At 56.1% G+C, this 16,522-nt stretch overlaps 1 protein-coding gene across 1 annotated transcript; it reads left to right on the top strand.

Annotated features, from left to right (window-relative positions):
* The first annotated feature begins 569 nt into the window (after nt 1-569).
* LOC119098370 (huntingtin-interacting protein 1) lies at nt 570-16,070 on the top strand. Its single transcript, XM_037221288.1, has 18 exons — nt 570-638; nt 3,692-3,795; nt 3,960-4,223; nt 4,780-4,999; nt 5,633-5,773; nt 6,231-6,364; nt 7,938-8,065; nt 8,388-8,898; nt 9,322-9,514; nt 10,256-10,345; nt 11,776-11,949; nt 12,521-12,549; nt 12,631-12,768; nt 13,070-13,222; nt 13,810-13,910; nt 14,687-14,799; nt 15,218-15,334; nt 15,864-16,070. The coding sequence occupies exons 2-18, from the start codon at nt 3,706-3,708 to the stop codon at nt 16,049-16,051; spliced, it is 2,784 nt and encodes a 927-aa protein (XP_037077183.1). The 5' UTR covers nt 570-638; nt 3,692-3,705; the 3' UTR covers nt 16,052-16,070.
* Nucleotides 16,071-16,522: the final 452 nt, after the last annotated feature.

Below are 16,522 nucleotides of genomic sequence, written 5' to 3'. Positions count from 1 at the left end.
TCCATAAAAGTGGTGTGACGACGTTTTACAAAGGGAATGACAAATTATCAGATACTGTGCCAAAGTTGCAGCCCTTTTTCTTGCTTTGAAGTGCTTGCTTCATTGTTCTGCGACCAGTTTTCGCTAATATCTTGAACATTCTTAGAAGGTGTGGCTGTACGTATGTGCCGTGCTACGGGCTCAATGAGATGAACGTGTGAAGCACTACGAAATGAAGTCACTTAATTAAGCATGACGATGGATCATAGACCGCTGTGGTGAATGAGCTGGACAGCATCAGACAACAGGAACAGCCATTGAACGAGCAAATGTGTTAAGATGGGGGAGTTCCTTATGTCATAAAACATGTGCCTCACACCTTAGGCGGTTAATCAATTTGTGCCCTGCGACCTTCACTGAAACGGCAGACACTTGAAACAACTTGGCAGGATTTGTCCAAGTCATATGTGCTTAGGCCGGTCAAATGGCAGTCAAGTAATGGACTTGATTCGCCGTTTTACGAGCTAGTGCGCCATTTTTTGACCGTTTCCGGTGTTTACTTTTCTGCGAGAGCTTCATTTTCCTGCGGGGCCAGGGTTTGGAGCGTTCCGCCCGAGGAGCTATTCGATAGCGCGTTTTGCTGCGGGTGTCCCTATTGGGTAAGTACATACCTGGAAGCTGCGTCCTGGCGGTAAAAGTGTTTGATTTTTTGTGAAATTTGAGTTTGACGTTGAAAACAACTTGGAGTTTACTTGAACATTTCCTTCAATTTAAATTGGTTATGAGTAGGGTGGTGCTAGCTGCTCGGTGCCCGGGGACTGAGGGGATTCGGTCGTGTGTGAGACTAGGTGCGGAGCGCAGCAACGCGCATCATTCCGTTTTCACGTGTAACCGCTAGTCACCCCATTATCTAGGTAGAAAGGGGCCATCTTATCTACCAGTGTGCAAACTGCGGCACACCAGTCAACAGGATGTTCCGGGCAGATCCGGTCCCGCCTCAAATGTGGAAGCCAATGTCTCTCTTGGGCGGGGGCCTGCGCTCTGAGGACTAGGGGTCGCCAAGATTTTTGTAATGGTGCTATCTTTATTTACGAGCTGCATTTTTCCCCAATACATACAAGAAAAATAAGAATTTCACTGGATTTGCCATCCAACATTTTTCATCACAGCTTTACCTAAAATTTATATTAGGAAGAAGTGTGTCAAACATTGTGCAGTGTCAGTGATAAAAACTCACAGATTTGAAGCTGTCATGCAGATACTGGGCCAGACTGGCACACAGTTGTTTGTGACTGGTCTGCCTGTTAAGTGCAGGCACATGACTGGTGGGAGCAAAAAGGCTTGCATCTGTGCAGCATCCATGTATAGAACCAGACAGGCTAAGATAGGGCAGTTGGTCTTTGGGTCATCCTTACCTTGGGTACTGGTAGTCAAGATTAGTTACTGATAGATGAGTTAGGGTACTGGTAGTCAAGAAGTTAAGTTGTGCATCTGGAAAACCAAAGGTGTGGGGTTTCATTCCCTAGGGTGCCTGCCCTTCCTGCCAGGGTGAGAGGCAGGCAATGTGATATAGCTCCAGCTGCTTGGTCTTAAAGCATTTGTAACAATGGCTGTGCTCCCCTTTATAGAGTGGCATTCCTTCCCTTTTTATGTGATAAATTGTGCCTGCTAGTTCCACCAGATCTCTGTTCCATTTTACTACCTGACCCAAGGTACCATGAGCTACCCCAAAGTAATATAACCTACTCCAATTAAAAAATTCACATTCCAGATTTCCAGAACCAGCCTGATGTTTGCCTCAATATCACCTGCCTGTTTACACACTTAAGAAAATGTGCACAAAATGTGTTGCAACTAGATTGATGGTTTCCTAATTTTGTTGGGTGTTGCACTCTGCTCGCAAGTGGATATTCTGTGTAAAGATATATGGTACATCCAGAGATATAGTTTCTATTTATTTGGAGGCTACAGTTTCCTCCATCTTTTAGAACAAAGTTACCATCTCTGGAGAGAGAAACCTGCTTTCCTGTATTTTGATGGTAGTTTTAACCATTCTGTCCCATTTTGCCCCTCCCTTTTTGGCCCTGTGGCATATTGTCAGAAAGCAAGCCCCCAGTCACATCCCGCAAGAAAGATATCTGTATGTTCTTGAGACATGAATTATGTGTGTCCCACAGTTTTCAGAATGTAACAGTGCCTGAAACAGGTCAGGTCAGGTCTAGCTGCACAGGGGCATGTGTGGGAATTGACGTTGGGGGAGCGAGGCAGGGCACAGCTTAATTTGCTACCAAAAAAACATTGTTATTTGCTGCATGCAGGTAAATTTTAATAAAAAACATTTCAAGTCATCAACAATCTGCATATTTTAACTAACTTGCTTTGTTCTGATGATAGGCATTTATTCTTATGCTTACATTGTATGCATGTCAGAATCTTATGGGCTGCCATATGGCATCAGGTCCCTGCCCCTTGTGCATGATCCTGTGAATGTACTACTGCAGCACTCCATAGCACAGTGAAATTGGTAGTACACAAATGTTATGGGCATTTCAATTTAAATGCAATGACCCAGGTGATACAGTGTACTTAACTAACTGACACTAATGGTACTTTGACTTGAATTAAGCATATAAAAAGTGCAGGTGGCCAGGGGAGTTACCATTGCTCCACAAAACAACAGAATATCACCCAACCTAATATAACCTGTGATCACTCCACTTCACCCCAGCCCAGCACTAGCTCTATCAATCATTCAGTCCAAATACAAACCAGATCTTTCTGATCCTGTCCCTACTCCCACTGATAGGATTGATTACATCATTTTTTCCAGGAAAGAGGAGCTCATTACTTCTTACATTTGTATCTTTTCTCAGTTCCAACTATTCATGTTTTGTATTGTGGTAGATCAGACCCTGTACATACAAGGCCAGGTGACATCTGAGTATAAGATTGACCATGCCCCTGGCACATAACCAGTCCCATTTTGCCACAAAATCTGGATGTTCACATATAAGTATATGATCAGATTTAATACATATTTGCTTGTTTTTTGTTATTCATCTGATTGTTCTTAAATTAATGAAACTAAAATTGCTGTAAGACTTTTGTCAACTTGATTCCTACCAGAGTCCTTCAGGGCTACAATGCATGCCCATTGTGAAACTCTTACTGATAGCAATCTGAACTCTAAAAGCATGCCAAGAACCATGTGTGCAAGGCAAGGCAATGCCTGAAGATAAAAACAATTACATATTAATGCCAAATTTTGTATATGATGTATCTTATTTTGTATGTGATGTCCAAAAGCAGCAAAACACTTGAGCAGGAGGAAAGTGGGCAGAAATGTGACAATTTGCAGAACATTTGCACAAAGGAACACTGCAGGGTGCTGTGCCCTCTTCCCTCAAGAACAAAAGGGGGAAAAGAGATGGGTGAAACTCACAAGATCATTAAATGACCAAATTCAATGGAGATGTGTTATCTGCCATCATCTATTGTAGCTGCAGTTGGCAATTATTCATGTTTATTCCTTGTCATCACCCTATAAGGGGGAGGGGGTTGAATATTTTTGTCAAAGCTGTTCCAGCAGATGAAATAACTATTGTGACCAGAACACTTGAATTCAAAGGACAAAGTGGATAAGTTAAACTTGTCAAGAAGGACTAACCTTCCACCAATGTGTTCCCTCCAAATGATGCTGTCCCTTTTCCAGGTCAGCCATTTATCATGGCTGCAAGACAGGTGCAGAGGGCTTTGCTGAACAGGAGAGCAACCTCATCATTAGACGCCCAGAGGATAGAGTTTGAAAAAACTCAGGTACTGTTCAAGAAAAAAACACAATGTGGTCTTACTTGAAGTGTGAATGATTTATTTTGCTGCATGTGGTTTGATAATAATCAGTCATTTATTGACCCGGCATTCCAGAAATAGTAGATTCAGCAGCACACCTTTATTATGTAGCCAATTTTTCCTTCCCACAGATGTCGCATTTTTCGAAGGCGACCAGCTCGCAGGAGATGCCGGTCAAAACCAAGCACGTGCGTGCTCTGATCATTGGCACGCATCACGAGCACAGCGCGCACACCTTCTGGTCGCTGGCCGAGCGCGTGCCGCTACAGGAACACCCCATCACCTGCTGGAAGTTCTGCCTTGTGCTGCACAAGGTGCTGCGTGAGGGGTACCGCAACACGATGCGTGAATCATACAGCCGGCGTAACATGCTGCGAGAACTCGCCACCTTCTGGGTACGTCTCGCAGGCCGCGTCGGGCCGCACTGGCCGCGCCGGCGGACGCGTGCCGCGCGGCCGCTCGTGGAGCCTTGTGGTCGCGCTCCGAGAAGGCTAGAAGTGTGCGATTTGGGCCGTGGTCTGGTGCCGCGGTCCGGTTACGCCGCCCGTGGTGACGTTGCTCGGATGTTTCGGGTTGTTCGTGCGGTCGGTGCAGGTCCGGGTGGGATGTCATTGCTGTGGATCTTCGACCGATGCTATCGCTTCTAGTTCGTGCCCTGTGTAGCTTCGACCTGTCCCCTTGGCCCGCAAATCGCTCTTCGCTTCGTCAGCACTTTCTTCGTTGTTCACTCGGTGTATGCCTGTTGAGTGAGTTGCTTCCACCTCCACGTGATACTTGCGTTATAACAGCCTCCATTCACCATTTGATCGTGACCTCATTTCCACAGTAACTTCTATGTGACCCTCCCTTTACAGCCTCAGCCGGTCCCCATCATGAGCTCCACCTGGACCCCATGACAGCTGCCTGACCTCCACCATCGCATCTCTGCAGTGTCGGTTTCTCTGTTGGCAGGGCCACCTACCGGACGCCTACGGCAAGCTGATCCAGAGCTACATGCAGGTGCTGCTGGTCAAGCTGCGCTTCCACATCAAGTACCATGGCTTTCCGGGCACGCTGACGCTCAGCGAGGACGAGCTGGAACGGCTCGGCGAGAACGACCCCAACAACTACTTCGAGATGGCCGTGGAGATCCTAGACTACCTGGAGGCCATCGCCACCATGCAGTCAGCCGGTGGGTGACTGCGGTGTTCGGTCCCGCCTACCGACACGACCCGGTCGCCGGCTGCTGTGGCATTCATCGGAACTTTGCCCACCCGAGAGCCTTCTGTCCGTGGATGTTGCGCTCGGGCTCCATTGCTGTGAAACAGGCTGCGCGGCAACGTTTGGTGATGGGCCCTGTGAACGTCTCGGCCGGTAACCGTGTTTGATTTAGGTGCAGCGCTTCAGTGTTGCTCGGTTTGCAACGAAGTTTATCTTGTGCAACGACATTTAACGACTGCAAAGCCTATTCAGGTGTTCCAATCTTTTTGTGTAGTGTTGCACCGGAAGGCCCAACACGGTACCTGGCGACTGTCGAACTCGCGAGATTGCGGTGGTCAGTCAGTCACCACCTCTAAACTTCTAAATTGCACTGAACTGAACTGCATTTTATTAAGCGTGTGCTGCGAATATGATCGCTCCATGGATCACGTGGCGACCTCAGTTCGCAACGTGCCGCGCCGCACGCCGAAGTCGTGCCGTTGAGCTTCGTGGACCCGTCCGGCTCCGCTCTGCCATTCGGCAGTGTCCGTACCCGCGCCCCCGTGTTCGCCTTGACGTGAGCGCGGCGTTGCCAGCGTCACGGCATGGCGCGCGCGCGTTTCAGTGTTCGGCTCGCTGGACATGTCGCGCTCGTCGTCCATGACCAAGGAGGGCCAGTGCCGCCTGGCGCCGCTGATACCGTGCATCCAGGACTCGATCGCCCTCTACAACCACTCCATGAAGATCATGTTCCAGCTGCACTCCAGTGAGTGCCTCGGCACGGGGTGCGGCTGACGTAGATCGCCCGCGTGCGCTTTCTCAGCCCACTGCTCTTGTTCCGTGCGCTCTCATGTCTCTCCCTCCCTCTCTCCCTTTCCCCCTCCCTCTCTCCCTTTCCCCCTCTCTCTCTCTCTTTCCCCCTCCCTCCCTCTCTCTCTCTCTCCCTCTGTCATTTTGTTTGACCCCTCGGCTCCTATGCCAGCGTGATGACCAGTGGGAATTTGAAACCACAGATATTATCGATGTATCTTATGGATAGCGCAACTGGCGTACAGTGGCGTCAGACTCATCTTCGGGGGGTCGGGACGGACGCGCTCGACTCGCGTCTCTCTGCTGGGAGATCGCTGCGGAGCAGGGGTCTCTCAGACGCCGCGGACGTGGTGTTCGGAGGAGCTCCGCGCCGTCTGGGTGGGCCGCTGGCAGCGCGCGCCGTGCTGTTACAGTCCTGCCGCCGGACCTGCTCTCCGGACACCGGCAGCGCTTCAACAAGCTGTTCGCCTCGCTGAAGCAGTTCTACCACAAGTCGGCCAACTTGCAGTACTTCAAGACGCTAATCCAGGTGCCACAGTTGCCTGAGGTATGTTGGATGCCAAGGTCAAAACACCATTGGTAGCAGAGTGTTAGGGTTATAAAAGTGCAGTTGGAAAAGCTAGATGCACCATCTGAATCTGCCAAGTATTGTCCTCCATTTCCATGTCCTGACTGAGCCATTTGGAAACCTTTCACTTTGATCAGTGATGTAACTCAGTTCTGGGGAATAATTTGGGCCTTATGCCAATTTATTGCATCACAACTTTCCAAGGTTTGGGAAGGGGCCGTATCCCCGCCGTTATCAGATATACTCCGAGAAGCCAGTCTTTTTGTATGCTAATATTTCCTTTACAAATATTGCTGTGGTTGAAACTCGTCAAAATATGGTCATGCAGTGTTAGTATTGTATAGCATGATATGTAACAACATAACAGAACTCAAATGTGTTGCTTCTGCCAGCACTTGACCACCAAGTTGTCAAATTATCCACTTGCAGATTGAACTGAGCTTTCATTATTTGTCAGCTAGTTGTGCCCAGTCAGAAGGCCAGCATCAGCATGCTGTGCTACAGCAACAGAATTGGGATATGCTTAACATTTTTGGATCCAACGACAAATTATGGTAAAACACAATATTTTCTAAGACACTGGCATTACCAGGCCGTCGTCAGCAATGAGGGGTGCCCATGCATCATATAAATGTGTCAGAGTAGGAAACATGGGTCATCTGGCAGCTTACAGGCTCTTCAAATCTTCATAAGTGTCAGAAGGAATTGTTTTGAACAGGTACTTCTGTCGTATCTGCCCGAAAATATATGGCAGGTGCCATGTTAACAATAACTGCTTGAAATGGGAGTTGCTGTGTTCGTAAACTGCAATGGGACAGATTTGCGGTGCAATATGTTTTTGTCATGCTTCAGCGTTTGCCAGTTTTCGATGACAAGTAGGTTCTGATTGCCTGATTTAATTGGTAAAAGCCTGCTGACCGAAAGTGTGTTGGCCGCTTTAGTTAAAATTGTGTCGTAATAGGCTAAAGAGGTGCGGAACCTACCCTTAACCCACGTTGTGTGTCTAGTTAAATGCTTAATTTAGCTATACATGTATGATTGCTAGAGACATCAGGCTGATATCGACAGAATAGAACTGTATAATTTAGGTCGTCCAATTCGCTTCTGATGTATGAGTATTTCAAATGTAACAAATTTGGGTTAAAAACAGGAGGAATGGAGTTTGGAGCTGAGCGACACATGTCACTGAAGGTCAACGAAAGCGAGTCGGCGAAAACGCATGGCGCTCATCAACTGAGCCCAGCGGCGTCCCCAGTTTGGCATGAGCAGCTCACATGGAATGTAACCGACATCCTTCCTTTAGCTGCCGTCGTCCAGTCATTTCTTAAACGCTTCCCCTAACGAAGAACAAAGCCAATTCACGTTCGAGAATCTGCGACAAATTCGCCGTAGCGGTGTAACTGGCTCAACGTTGCTCGTGTCCAGACTTTCCAAGCATACCACGTCCAGTTATGCACGGCAGTTCAACATCAAGTCTTGAACATTGCTGTGCGAAGCTTCAGTGCGTCTGCCGTCCGCTGGGCGCCGCTGACGGTCTTCTGGCTGCCGGCAGAGCCCGCCCAACTTCTTCCGCGCGTGCCAGCGGAGTGACCAGGTGGAGGCGGCTGTGATTCTGCCGGAGGAGGAGGAGGAGGAGGCGGACCCGCTAGTCGACATGTCGGAGTCGGGCCCTTCCGACAGGTCAGCGACACGTTTGTCGGGAATGCCTTACGTCGGCATCTATCGGTGGTCGTCGTGCGGCCGGATAAGAGCCGATCTCTGTTCTCTTCACTTTTGTCCACGCTGGTCCATCGCGACTGAATTTACACAGTACTTCCAGCGCAGGCGTGAGCGAGTTGGCAGTGTCAGTCGACCCTGAGATGTTACCCAGATACCTGCTCGAGCCATATGCCTGCCCATAGAATGCGCGGAGAGCCTCGGGCGCGGTTGTGACGTCATGAGCGCGTCAGCTGCCCGGTGCGGCCGCGCGCTCTGCTGAGGGCGCCGCTCGTGCCATTCGCAGATTTGGAGACACGCTGGAAATTGTGGATGGGCCGCCACCACCGCCGCCGCCGCGGCCGGACGTGGAGGAACAGCTGCGCCAGCAGCTGCTGGCCCGACAGCAGGAGGCGGCGGCGCTGCGCGCGCGCGCCGAGCAGGTGGAGCTGCAGCTAGGCGAGCGGGAGAGCCTGCTGCACTCTGAGCAGGAGAGGTGCGCCGAGCTGGAGGCGCGGCTGTCGGCCAGCGTGGAGACGGCCGCCGCCGCAGCCAGCCAGAGCGCGCGCGCCGCCGACGAAAAGTTCCAGAAGATGAAGGGCGTGTACCAGCAGCTGCGCGAGGAGCACATCCGGCTGATCCGCCAGAAGGCCGAGGTGGACCAGCAGGTGCTTTCGGAGCAGCAGGCGCGCGAGCAGACGAAGCTGGCGCACGCCGACCTGCAGCTGCAGCTGAGCAGCCTCAGCGAGCAGCGTTCCGTGGCCGAGGAGCAGCTGCAGCGGTCGGAGGCGCGCTCGGCAGAGCTGGCCGCCATTCAGGTGAGCGGCGCGCGCGCACGCGACGGACGCCGCGCTGCAAATGGGACGACGGGACCGGACAGACGCCGGTTAGCCTGTGGCGTATGGTGGTCGGGGGTGAGCTGGGCGGTTGGTTATAGTGGTATCAGCATGTCTGCTGTTAATTGTTAGGTCCAGCGTTTGAGCATTCTGTGCCTTTCAGTGGGAGGTACTATTTAATACACCGCCTGATCTAGTTGCATCTGAATATCGAGCATGTGTTTAAGCGACGTGCTCACAACCCAGTCTCTTCCGAAAACATCCGCATCTGTTCGTCATTGCATTCTCCCTCCGGGCTGGTGGCCATGGTCTCAGTGCAGTGTTACGCCCTGCTCTCCCCCCCCCCCCCCCCCCCCCCCCCCACTCCCGCCCTCCTCACTGACGGCGTCGCGCGCCGCCGGCCAGTCGGAGCTGCAGACGTCCCGGAGCCGGTGCGCGGCGCTGGAGGGCCAGCTGCAGGAGCAGACCACGCACGCCAGCCTGGCACAGGTGGAGCGCGACGAGCAGCAGGCGCGCGGCCGCCAGCTGCAGGCTGAACTGGAGGCCGAGCGGGCGCGCCACCGACGCGAGCAGGCCGACCGCGCTCAGCGCACTCTGGGTCAGTCAGCCGACGCACCACCGATCGGGCGGCGCAGCACGGCCGGTACCGCGGGCGGCGCGGAGCTTCGGTGGCGTGTTCATCACTCGCTGGAGGACAGGGGGGGGGGGAGGGGAAGGCACGGCTCAGGGTCAGGGTGTAAAGGGGTGAGGGGAATAGTGTGATTTCACTGCTTTAGTTGGTGTGGATGACAGATGTTGATCCGGCATGAGGTGAGCACGTCTTAGCATAACCCCAAAATGTGTTACTTGTGACATCGACGTAATTGGTTTAACTCTAACTTTAATTCCTAAGACCTAGTTGTGCTATTAAAAGAACGCTCTCCAATTTTCATATTTAATAAAACACGTCAGCTGTATCAAGCAAATATGCAATGCTACCATCAAGGTTTTTTGTCGTCGCCAGGTGTAAATAATTCGTTTCAGTACAAAGTCCTCACAACTCTTCGTCCAAGGACTGCTCAAACCTGAGGACGACGAAAGGCATTACTCGAAACATTGTATATTTACTTTAACGTTCGCAACTGACGTTGGAATGCAAGAGTGAGCATGAACAACCACACGCCGTCGTGCGTCTCCGGCAAACTGCAGCAGAGCCCACGCTGACCAGGCCATGTGTAGTCGTTCGCGGCGCCTGTGGCTTACCGCCCCGCAGCCGTGCACGCTCTGCCGACGGCACACCCGGCGCGTGCGTCCGTCCGGCGGTGTGCGCCGTGTTGACGCCTCTCCGTGCCGTTCGCAGTCGACTGCGTGACAGCGGCTGAGCAGATGGTGCAGCGTTCGCTGGATGAGTTCGACAACCCCATGTTCTCGGCCGTCACGTGCACTCCAGGTGAGAGTGTGGTCCGGCAGGCGACCTTGGTGGCCTGATGTCTGCAGCATCGCCCCCCCCCCCCTCCCACCCCCTCTGTTTGGTGGTGCTCGGGCCGTATGATAGCTCGCAATCATTTCAGTGAATTATTGCAGACAAACAGCAGCATTTTGCTAATGGATTGAAGTGTGAAAGAGTTAGCTGGTTGCAGATAGGGTTGTCCGCGTGGTTTGGTGTGTGTGGAGACAGCCGCACTCAGTCTCGAACATGCTCTACATAGCATGCCTTGACGTCATGCACAATTTATAATCCTTCAGTTGCAGGACTTCATCTGCACCATTTTGCGTGAAGATTGGAACGAGGCATTAGTATTAAGGACAGGGTCATTGTTCGAAATACCATCCACGTCTGTGCAGGTGGTAACATACCACACGAGGACGATAGTCTTAACAATTAGTCCATGCGGGATTTCATTCACATCTCACGGCGTATTTTCGTACATCTCTCCCATAAACGGAGTCATGTACGCTGATGTGTGTGGTGTTTGTAGGTGCGAAGTTTTCCCCTTTGTAATGCAGTTAAATGCTCAAAGCTGAGCTTTGCGATGACAAGCTTGGTGCGATGATGTGTGATGATGTGATGTGTGAATGGCGTGACCTGCATGTCGCAAACCGTAACTGCCGTGCACCGCCGCGTACATCAGCCCGAGTAGGCTCCGAGTGTCTGTGGGTCAGACGTGACGTAGCTGTGGTGGTTGCCGTCCCCTATATCGATTAGAGTCGTGCCATGATACCTCGCTCTGGTCTCACAGTGTCCCCTGTGTCCCCTGTTCCCCCTGTCTGTGTGTTGCCTTAGCTCTCATTGGTGCTATACCTTGTTCTGACCCCCACAGCGCCCCCTGTGTTCCCTGTCGCCCCCTGTCGATATGCTAACGTGACTCTCATTGGCGCTGTACTTCGCTCCAGTCCCACAGCATCCCCTGTGTCCCCTGTCGTCCCCTGTCGGTATGTTACCGTGTCTCTCATTGGCGCTGTACTTCGCTCCAGTCCCACAGCATCCCTTGTGTCCCCTGTCGTCCACTGTCGGCATGTTACCATGACTCTCATTGGCGCTGTACGTCGCTCCAGTCTCACAGCACCCCCTGTGTCCCCTGTTGCCGCATGTATGTGTGCTGCCGTAACTCTCACTGGTGCTGTACCTCGCTCTAGTCCCACAGCGCCCGCTGTGTGGGCCTTAGTACCGGCTGTGTGTGGTGACGGTCCGCCCCCCCGTGACCACACGGTGCCCCCATGTCTGCCAGAGCATCTCCCGTGTCTAATGCTGGCCTGCGCCCCGCCGTTCTCACCCAGCACCCGTTGTCCGCCGTGTCCAGCATTCGCCGGTCAGCTGCGGCGACCGATGCCGGCTGTCCCGTGTTGCGGCTGACATAGCGCTGCCCGCGTGTCCGCCAGAGTACCTGCTGGGTCAGATCGAGCCGCTGCTGGAAGCGCTGGAGCCGGTGGCGGGCGCCGGCGACGGGCCCGAGCTGCTGGGCCGGCTCCTTTCGTTCGCCCACATGGCCGGGCAGTTCCTGCTGCACGGCAAGGCTACCTCCAACACTAGTCCCAACATTCAGCTGGGCGAAGGTGCGGCGCGGCGGCGCGCGGCGGCGGCCGGCGGCTCGCAGGGATAGGACCTGTGGTTACCCTGACGTGCTCGGCTGAGCCCGGGTGCTCCGTGGTGTGCGTCGTGGCCCTCTTCGGGGCGGAGGAGGGGGTGCTACTTGTTTGTTTGCATCTTTGTTGATAGAGGCTGCTGCATTCCAGCAAGTTAACTACGTTCGAGTCTGTTTATTGATTGTAGTTTGGAATAGATGCTGTTTGCTGCGAGAAGGAGTTTGCGCCCATTTTCTCCAAGCCTTGGCTTGTGATTAAAGCTTTACGATGCATTTAGCATCTGAGGCTGTATGGCGTCGCCCGCCTCTCATCGTAACTGCGCCATATGACCAACGTAGTCGATGCGCCCCAAAGCCCAAATCATCACTTTTACTGACAGGTTGGACAGGCACTGTGCGGACTCGAACCCCTACTTCTGTTTTCCCGCGCGCGTAGCGTGACCGCCGCACCACGGTCTCGAACCTCGGACCGTGATCGGATCCCGCTCGTGATCGGCTCCCCGTCATGCGGCCTGCACCCTGACTCCCCGCCCCGCCCGCAGAGATGTCGGCCGTGTGCGTCAGCCTGGCGGCGGCGTCGCTCCAGCTGCTCGCCGGCTGGCGGACGGCGGGCGGCGAGCGCGCCGCGCCGGCCGCCGCCGCGCGCGCCGAGCTGGCGCGGCTCGGCGAGCTGACGCGTCGCGTGGCCGACTCGCTGCGCGCCGTCAGCGGCGAGGAGGTGGCCTCGCTCGTCGAGCAGGAGATGACCGCCATGGACAGCGCCATCGAGGCGGCGGCCGCGCGCATTCAGGTGCGGCGCCGCGGGCTGACGCGACCGGCTCTGTGCCGGCGGATGGCGCGTGCGCGCCGAGCGGGTGTGGCCGGGAGTCTCGCTGCTCGACCGGCGGGAGGGCGGTGTCGACTGACTGCTGTGGTGCGCGCCGTGCGCGGCCGGCACGTGCCCAAGCGGCGAGCGTTCGGCCAGCCGGCCGTGGCGAGCTGCTATGCTGCCGCCCAGCCGGCGGCCGAATGAGCGTGCGTATCGCGGGCCGGGTCTGCTGCCTCGGTCCGCGCGTCGGCTGGCGGGGTCTGACATCCGTCCGGCGCCGCAGGAGATCCTGATGGCCGCCCGCACCGCCGACTCGGGCGTCAAGCTCGAGGTCAGCGAGAAGATCCTGGACTCTTGCACCGGCCTCATGCGCGCCATCAAGGTGCTGGTGCAGCGCAGCCGCGACCTGCAGGCCGAGATCATCGCCCAGGGCAAGGTTAGCGGCGACTGGGAGAGTGAGGGGGGGGGGGGGGGAGTTTGTGGTCCATGGTGTGGAGAAGGGCAGGCTCGACGACCGAGTGCGGGCTGTGACGCTGTGTGTTGTGTGACGCCCATTTAGTGTTTGAGACGGCCAAGTTGTGATGATATCAATGCTGTTTTGCGTGATGCGCATGGGTACAAGCGCATTGTGGTCATGGTTTTGAGGGATGGGCATGGGGTGTTGGTGGCAGGGTCCTGTCGAAGACTGGGCCATGGCTCATTCAGGTCCACTTTGAAGAGAAGAAAAAAGACGCGGACGCGAGCAGTCGGCGAGCGGGAACGTCTGCGCCGTCGCGTATTAAATCATTCCCCGCCGCGGTATCTGTCGCACCGCGACCGCCGCCGCCTGAGTTATGCGCCAACTTGGGCCGTTTGCCACCTACCGTCCGTCGGGGCCGGCGCCCGCCGGCCGTCACTAACGCCAAGGGAGGGAGGGGGGTCGGGGCCGTCGCCGTGCCGTGTGGGCGGTCAGCCACCGGCGGCGGTGGCAGCGGGCGCGGAGCCGCCGCCGGCGCCGCCTGTCACGTGTCGCGCCTGCCGCAGGGGTCGGCGTCGCCCACCGAGTTCTACAAGCGCAACCACCGCTGGACGGAGGGCCTCATCTCGGCGGCCAAGGCTGTCGGCATGGGCGCCAAGTCGCTGCTGTACGTACCGTCGGCGGTGGTCTGTCGCACCCTCCTGGCGTGCGGCTAGAGTGCCTTGTCGCACCCTCCTGGCGTGCGTTGGGAGCGCTCTGTCGCACCCTTCTGGCGTGCAGTCGGAGCGCTCTGCATACCCTCCTGGCGTGCGATGGGAGCGCTCTGTCGTACCCTCCTGGCGTGCAGCCGGAGTGCCCTGTGGTACCCTCCTGGCGTGCGGTGGGAGCGCTCTGTTGCACCCTCCTGGCGTGTAGCTGGAGCGCCCTGTCGTACCGTCCTGGCGTGCGGTGGGAGCGCCCTGTCGTACCCTTTTGGCGTGTAGCCGGAGTGCCCTGTCGTACCCTCGTGGCGTGCAGCCAGAGTGCCCTAACGCACCCTCCTGGCGTGCGGTGGGAGCGCTCTGTCGCACCGGCTCTGTTGCCCCTTCTGAAACTGCACAGTTCTGTCAGCCGTCTCTGCGCGGCCGCTCTGTCCGTGGAGAAGGACGTTGTTTGTCCTCCGCACACTCTGACGCCCCCCCCCCCCCCTACCATCACGCACCGCCCTCGATAGGGGATCGGAGCGTTGCTGTTGGGCAGACGGAACGAATCTGGCGGAACGTCACCACCTGCTATTCAGAAGGTTGCCGTTTTTTGTCATTCGGGACCCGGCGGAGTGGCCGGCAAATCGCTGCCACCGAGTCGCACTGGATTGCTGAGCTCCGTGCTTCTGGCGGTGCCCCCTCCCTACCTCCGTCCGGCGGGCACTGACCACCGCTGACCCTGGCCCCGATCTACGGACAGGGACGCGGCCGACCGGCTGGTGGCAGGCACGGGCAAGTTTGAGGAGCTGATTGTGGTCACCCACGAGATCGCCGCCTCCAGCGCCCAGCTCGTCATCGCGTCCAAAGTCAAAGGTGGGGAGGGGGAGGCTCCGCTTCAGGGGTCAACGGCGGGCGTTGGCGCTACCCCGCAGCGGTGTCTGCATCGGTCGGGTGGTTTCGAAGTTCCGACATTGTTCGTAGTATGTATGCCCTGTCTACGATGACGAACTGACGCGCGCGTTTGGTCCTGCCAAACGCGTGGGCTGAGGTCGTCGCGTCGTCGCAAGGCGGGCTTTGCGGCTTGTTTTACCCCCGGCGCTTGAAGATTTAGTGAACGTGTTTCCCACCACGATCCTGAAATGGCGGCGGGCATGGAACTGCGTGTCACCCGACACCAGAGCCCGTCACGGGGTCAGGGACGCACAGCAGCAGCTCGGTACATCCCGATGAACAGCGAGCCCAGTAAACCTGCGTGACCTCAGCTGACCTGACCTGACCCACGCATCTCCAGCCGACCGCCAGAGCAAGAACCTGGCGAACCTCGGCCAGGCGTCGCGCGGTGTTTCAGAAGCCACCGGCTCCGTGGTGGCCACCGCCAAGTCTTGTATGCAGCTGGTCGAGGACAAAGGTATGTCACTGCGCGCACGTGCAGCCGGCGTGAAGACTTGCAGCGTCTCTTACAGTGCCTTGCAGTTTGTTTTGGCATGAAGGGTGTGAAGGAGTACTGGCGCATGGAGCGGAGCGTTTCTCAGTCACAAGGCTTTGCCGTGTCGAGATCATTGAACAGGTTCTTCTATGTCTGACCTTACTAATGAGCGGCATCCCATTGATATGTATTCGCGGCCGGTCGCCCCTTACCTCCAGTGTACCGTCCCTTACCGCCCCTGTGTCTGACCTTACGAATGAGCGGCATCCCATTGATATGTACTCGCGGCCAGTCGCCCCGGTGGCACCAGTTTTTGCCCTTCCGATCGTGTGCCCGCCGTTCCGTTGGGAACCGGTGCTGGCGCTCCGGTGCAAGTCACCGCGCCGAGCGATCCACCGCAGTATGGGACGAGTCGCCCGCGCGCCTTGCCCGTGACCTTGACCGTCTGCCGCGGCGTGAACTGCCGGCCGTGACGGTTACCTAGACTGTGACGGTGCGTCCTCGCCGGCAGCCGTGTTCGACTTTGGCAGTCTGTCACTGCACCAGACCAAGCGGCAGGAGATGGAGGCGCAGGTGCGCGTGCTGGAGCTGGAGGCGCAGCTGCAGCGCGAGCGGGTGCAGCTGTCGGCGCTGCGGCGCCAGCACTACCAGCTGGCCGGCGACCTCGAGGGCTGGGAGGAGGTGGACAAGCCGCTCTAGGCGCGCGGCGGCGGTTGCGCCGCCCCCGCGGCAAGGGGGGGGGGGCGACAGTCGTGCCGGCCGCCACCGGTGGCGCTGTGCCGGGTCGTCGATGTGGAGGAGCTGGCAGACCGGAGGGCCCGGACCGTGGACCAGATCTCACCGAACGCCGGGAGGCCCGGGTGGCGCGGCGGCGCGTGATGGTCGGCCGACCCCGCCCACAGCTCCTGAAGAGTGTCGGCCAGGTCGGTCGGCAGGGCACATGCACAGACGACTGCCGGGGTGATTGCGCATGCACAAACCTACCACAAGTTATTTTATCGAAGGCCGCGCGGGCGCCCGGCACGCGAGCTCTCGATATCCGCTCTAGCTCATGCAAAGCGCGCTGTTCACGTTGTCTGCCTCACGCGCGAGATTGTTTTGATTGTGGGGCCCACTCCGGCTGCGACGCAGTTGCCTGGCTTCCCGTTTAATCGCTGGTGACACGGGTCG

The sequence above is a fragment of the Pollicipes pollicipes genome, unplaced genomic scaffold (assembly GCF_011947565.3).
Source record: "Pollicipes pollicipes isolate AB1234 unplaced genomic scaffold, Ppol_2.1 Scaffold_4740;HRSCAF=5597_pilon_pilon_pilon, whole genome shotgun sequence".
NCBI lineage: Eukaryota > Metazoa > Arthropoda > Thecostraca > Pollicipedomorpha > Pollicipedidae > Pollicipes > Pollicipes pollicipes.
This window is presented reverse-complemented; position numbering and strand designations above follow the sequence as displayed.

What these genes read in the sequence shown, in the direction of transcription:
- LOC119098370 (XM_037221288.1), top strand. Translation starts at nt 3,706, where the DNA reads ATGGCTGCAAGACAGGTGCAGAGGGCTTTGCTGAACAGGAGAGCAACC. An exon ending in CATCGCGTCCAAAGTCAAAG is followed by an intron (nt 14,800 to 15,217) that starts GTGGGGAGGGGG and finishes ACGCATCTCCAG; the next exon opens with CCGACCGCCAGAGCAAGAAC. An exon ending in GCAGCTGGTCGAGGACAAAG is followed by an intron (nt 15,335 to 15,863) that starts GTATGTCACTGC and finishes CCTCGCCGGCAG; the next exon opens with CCGTGTTCGACTTTGGCAGT.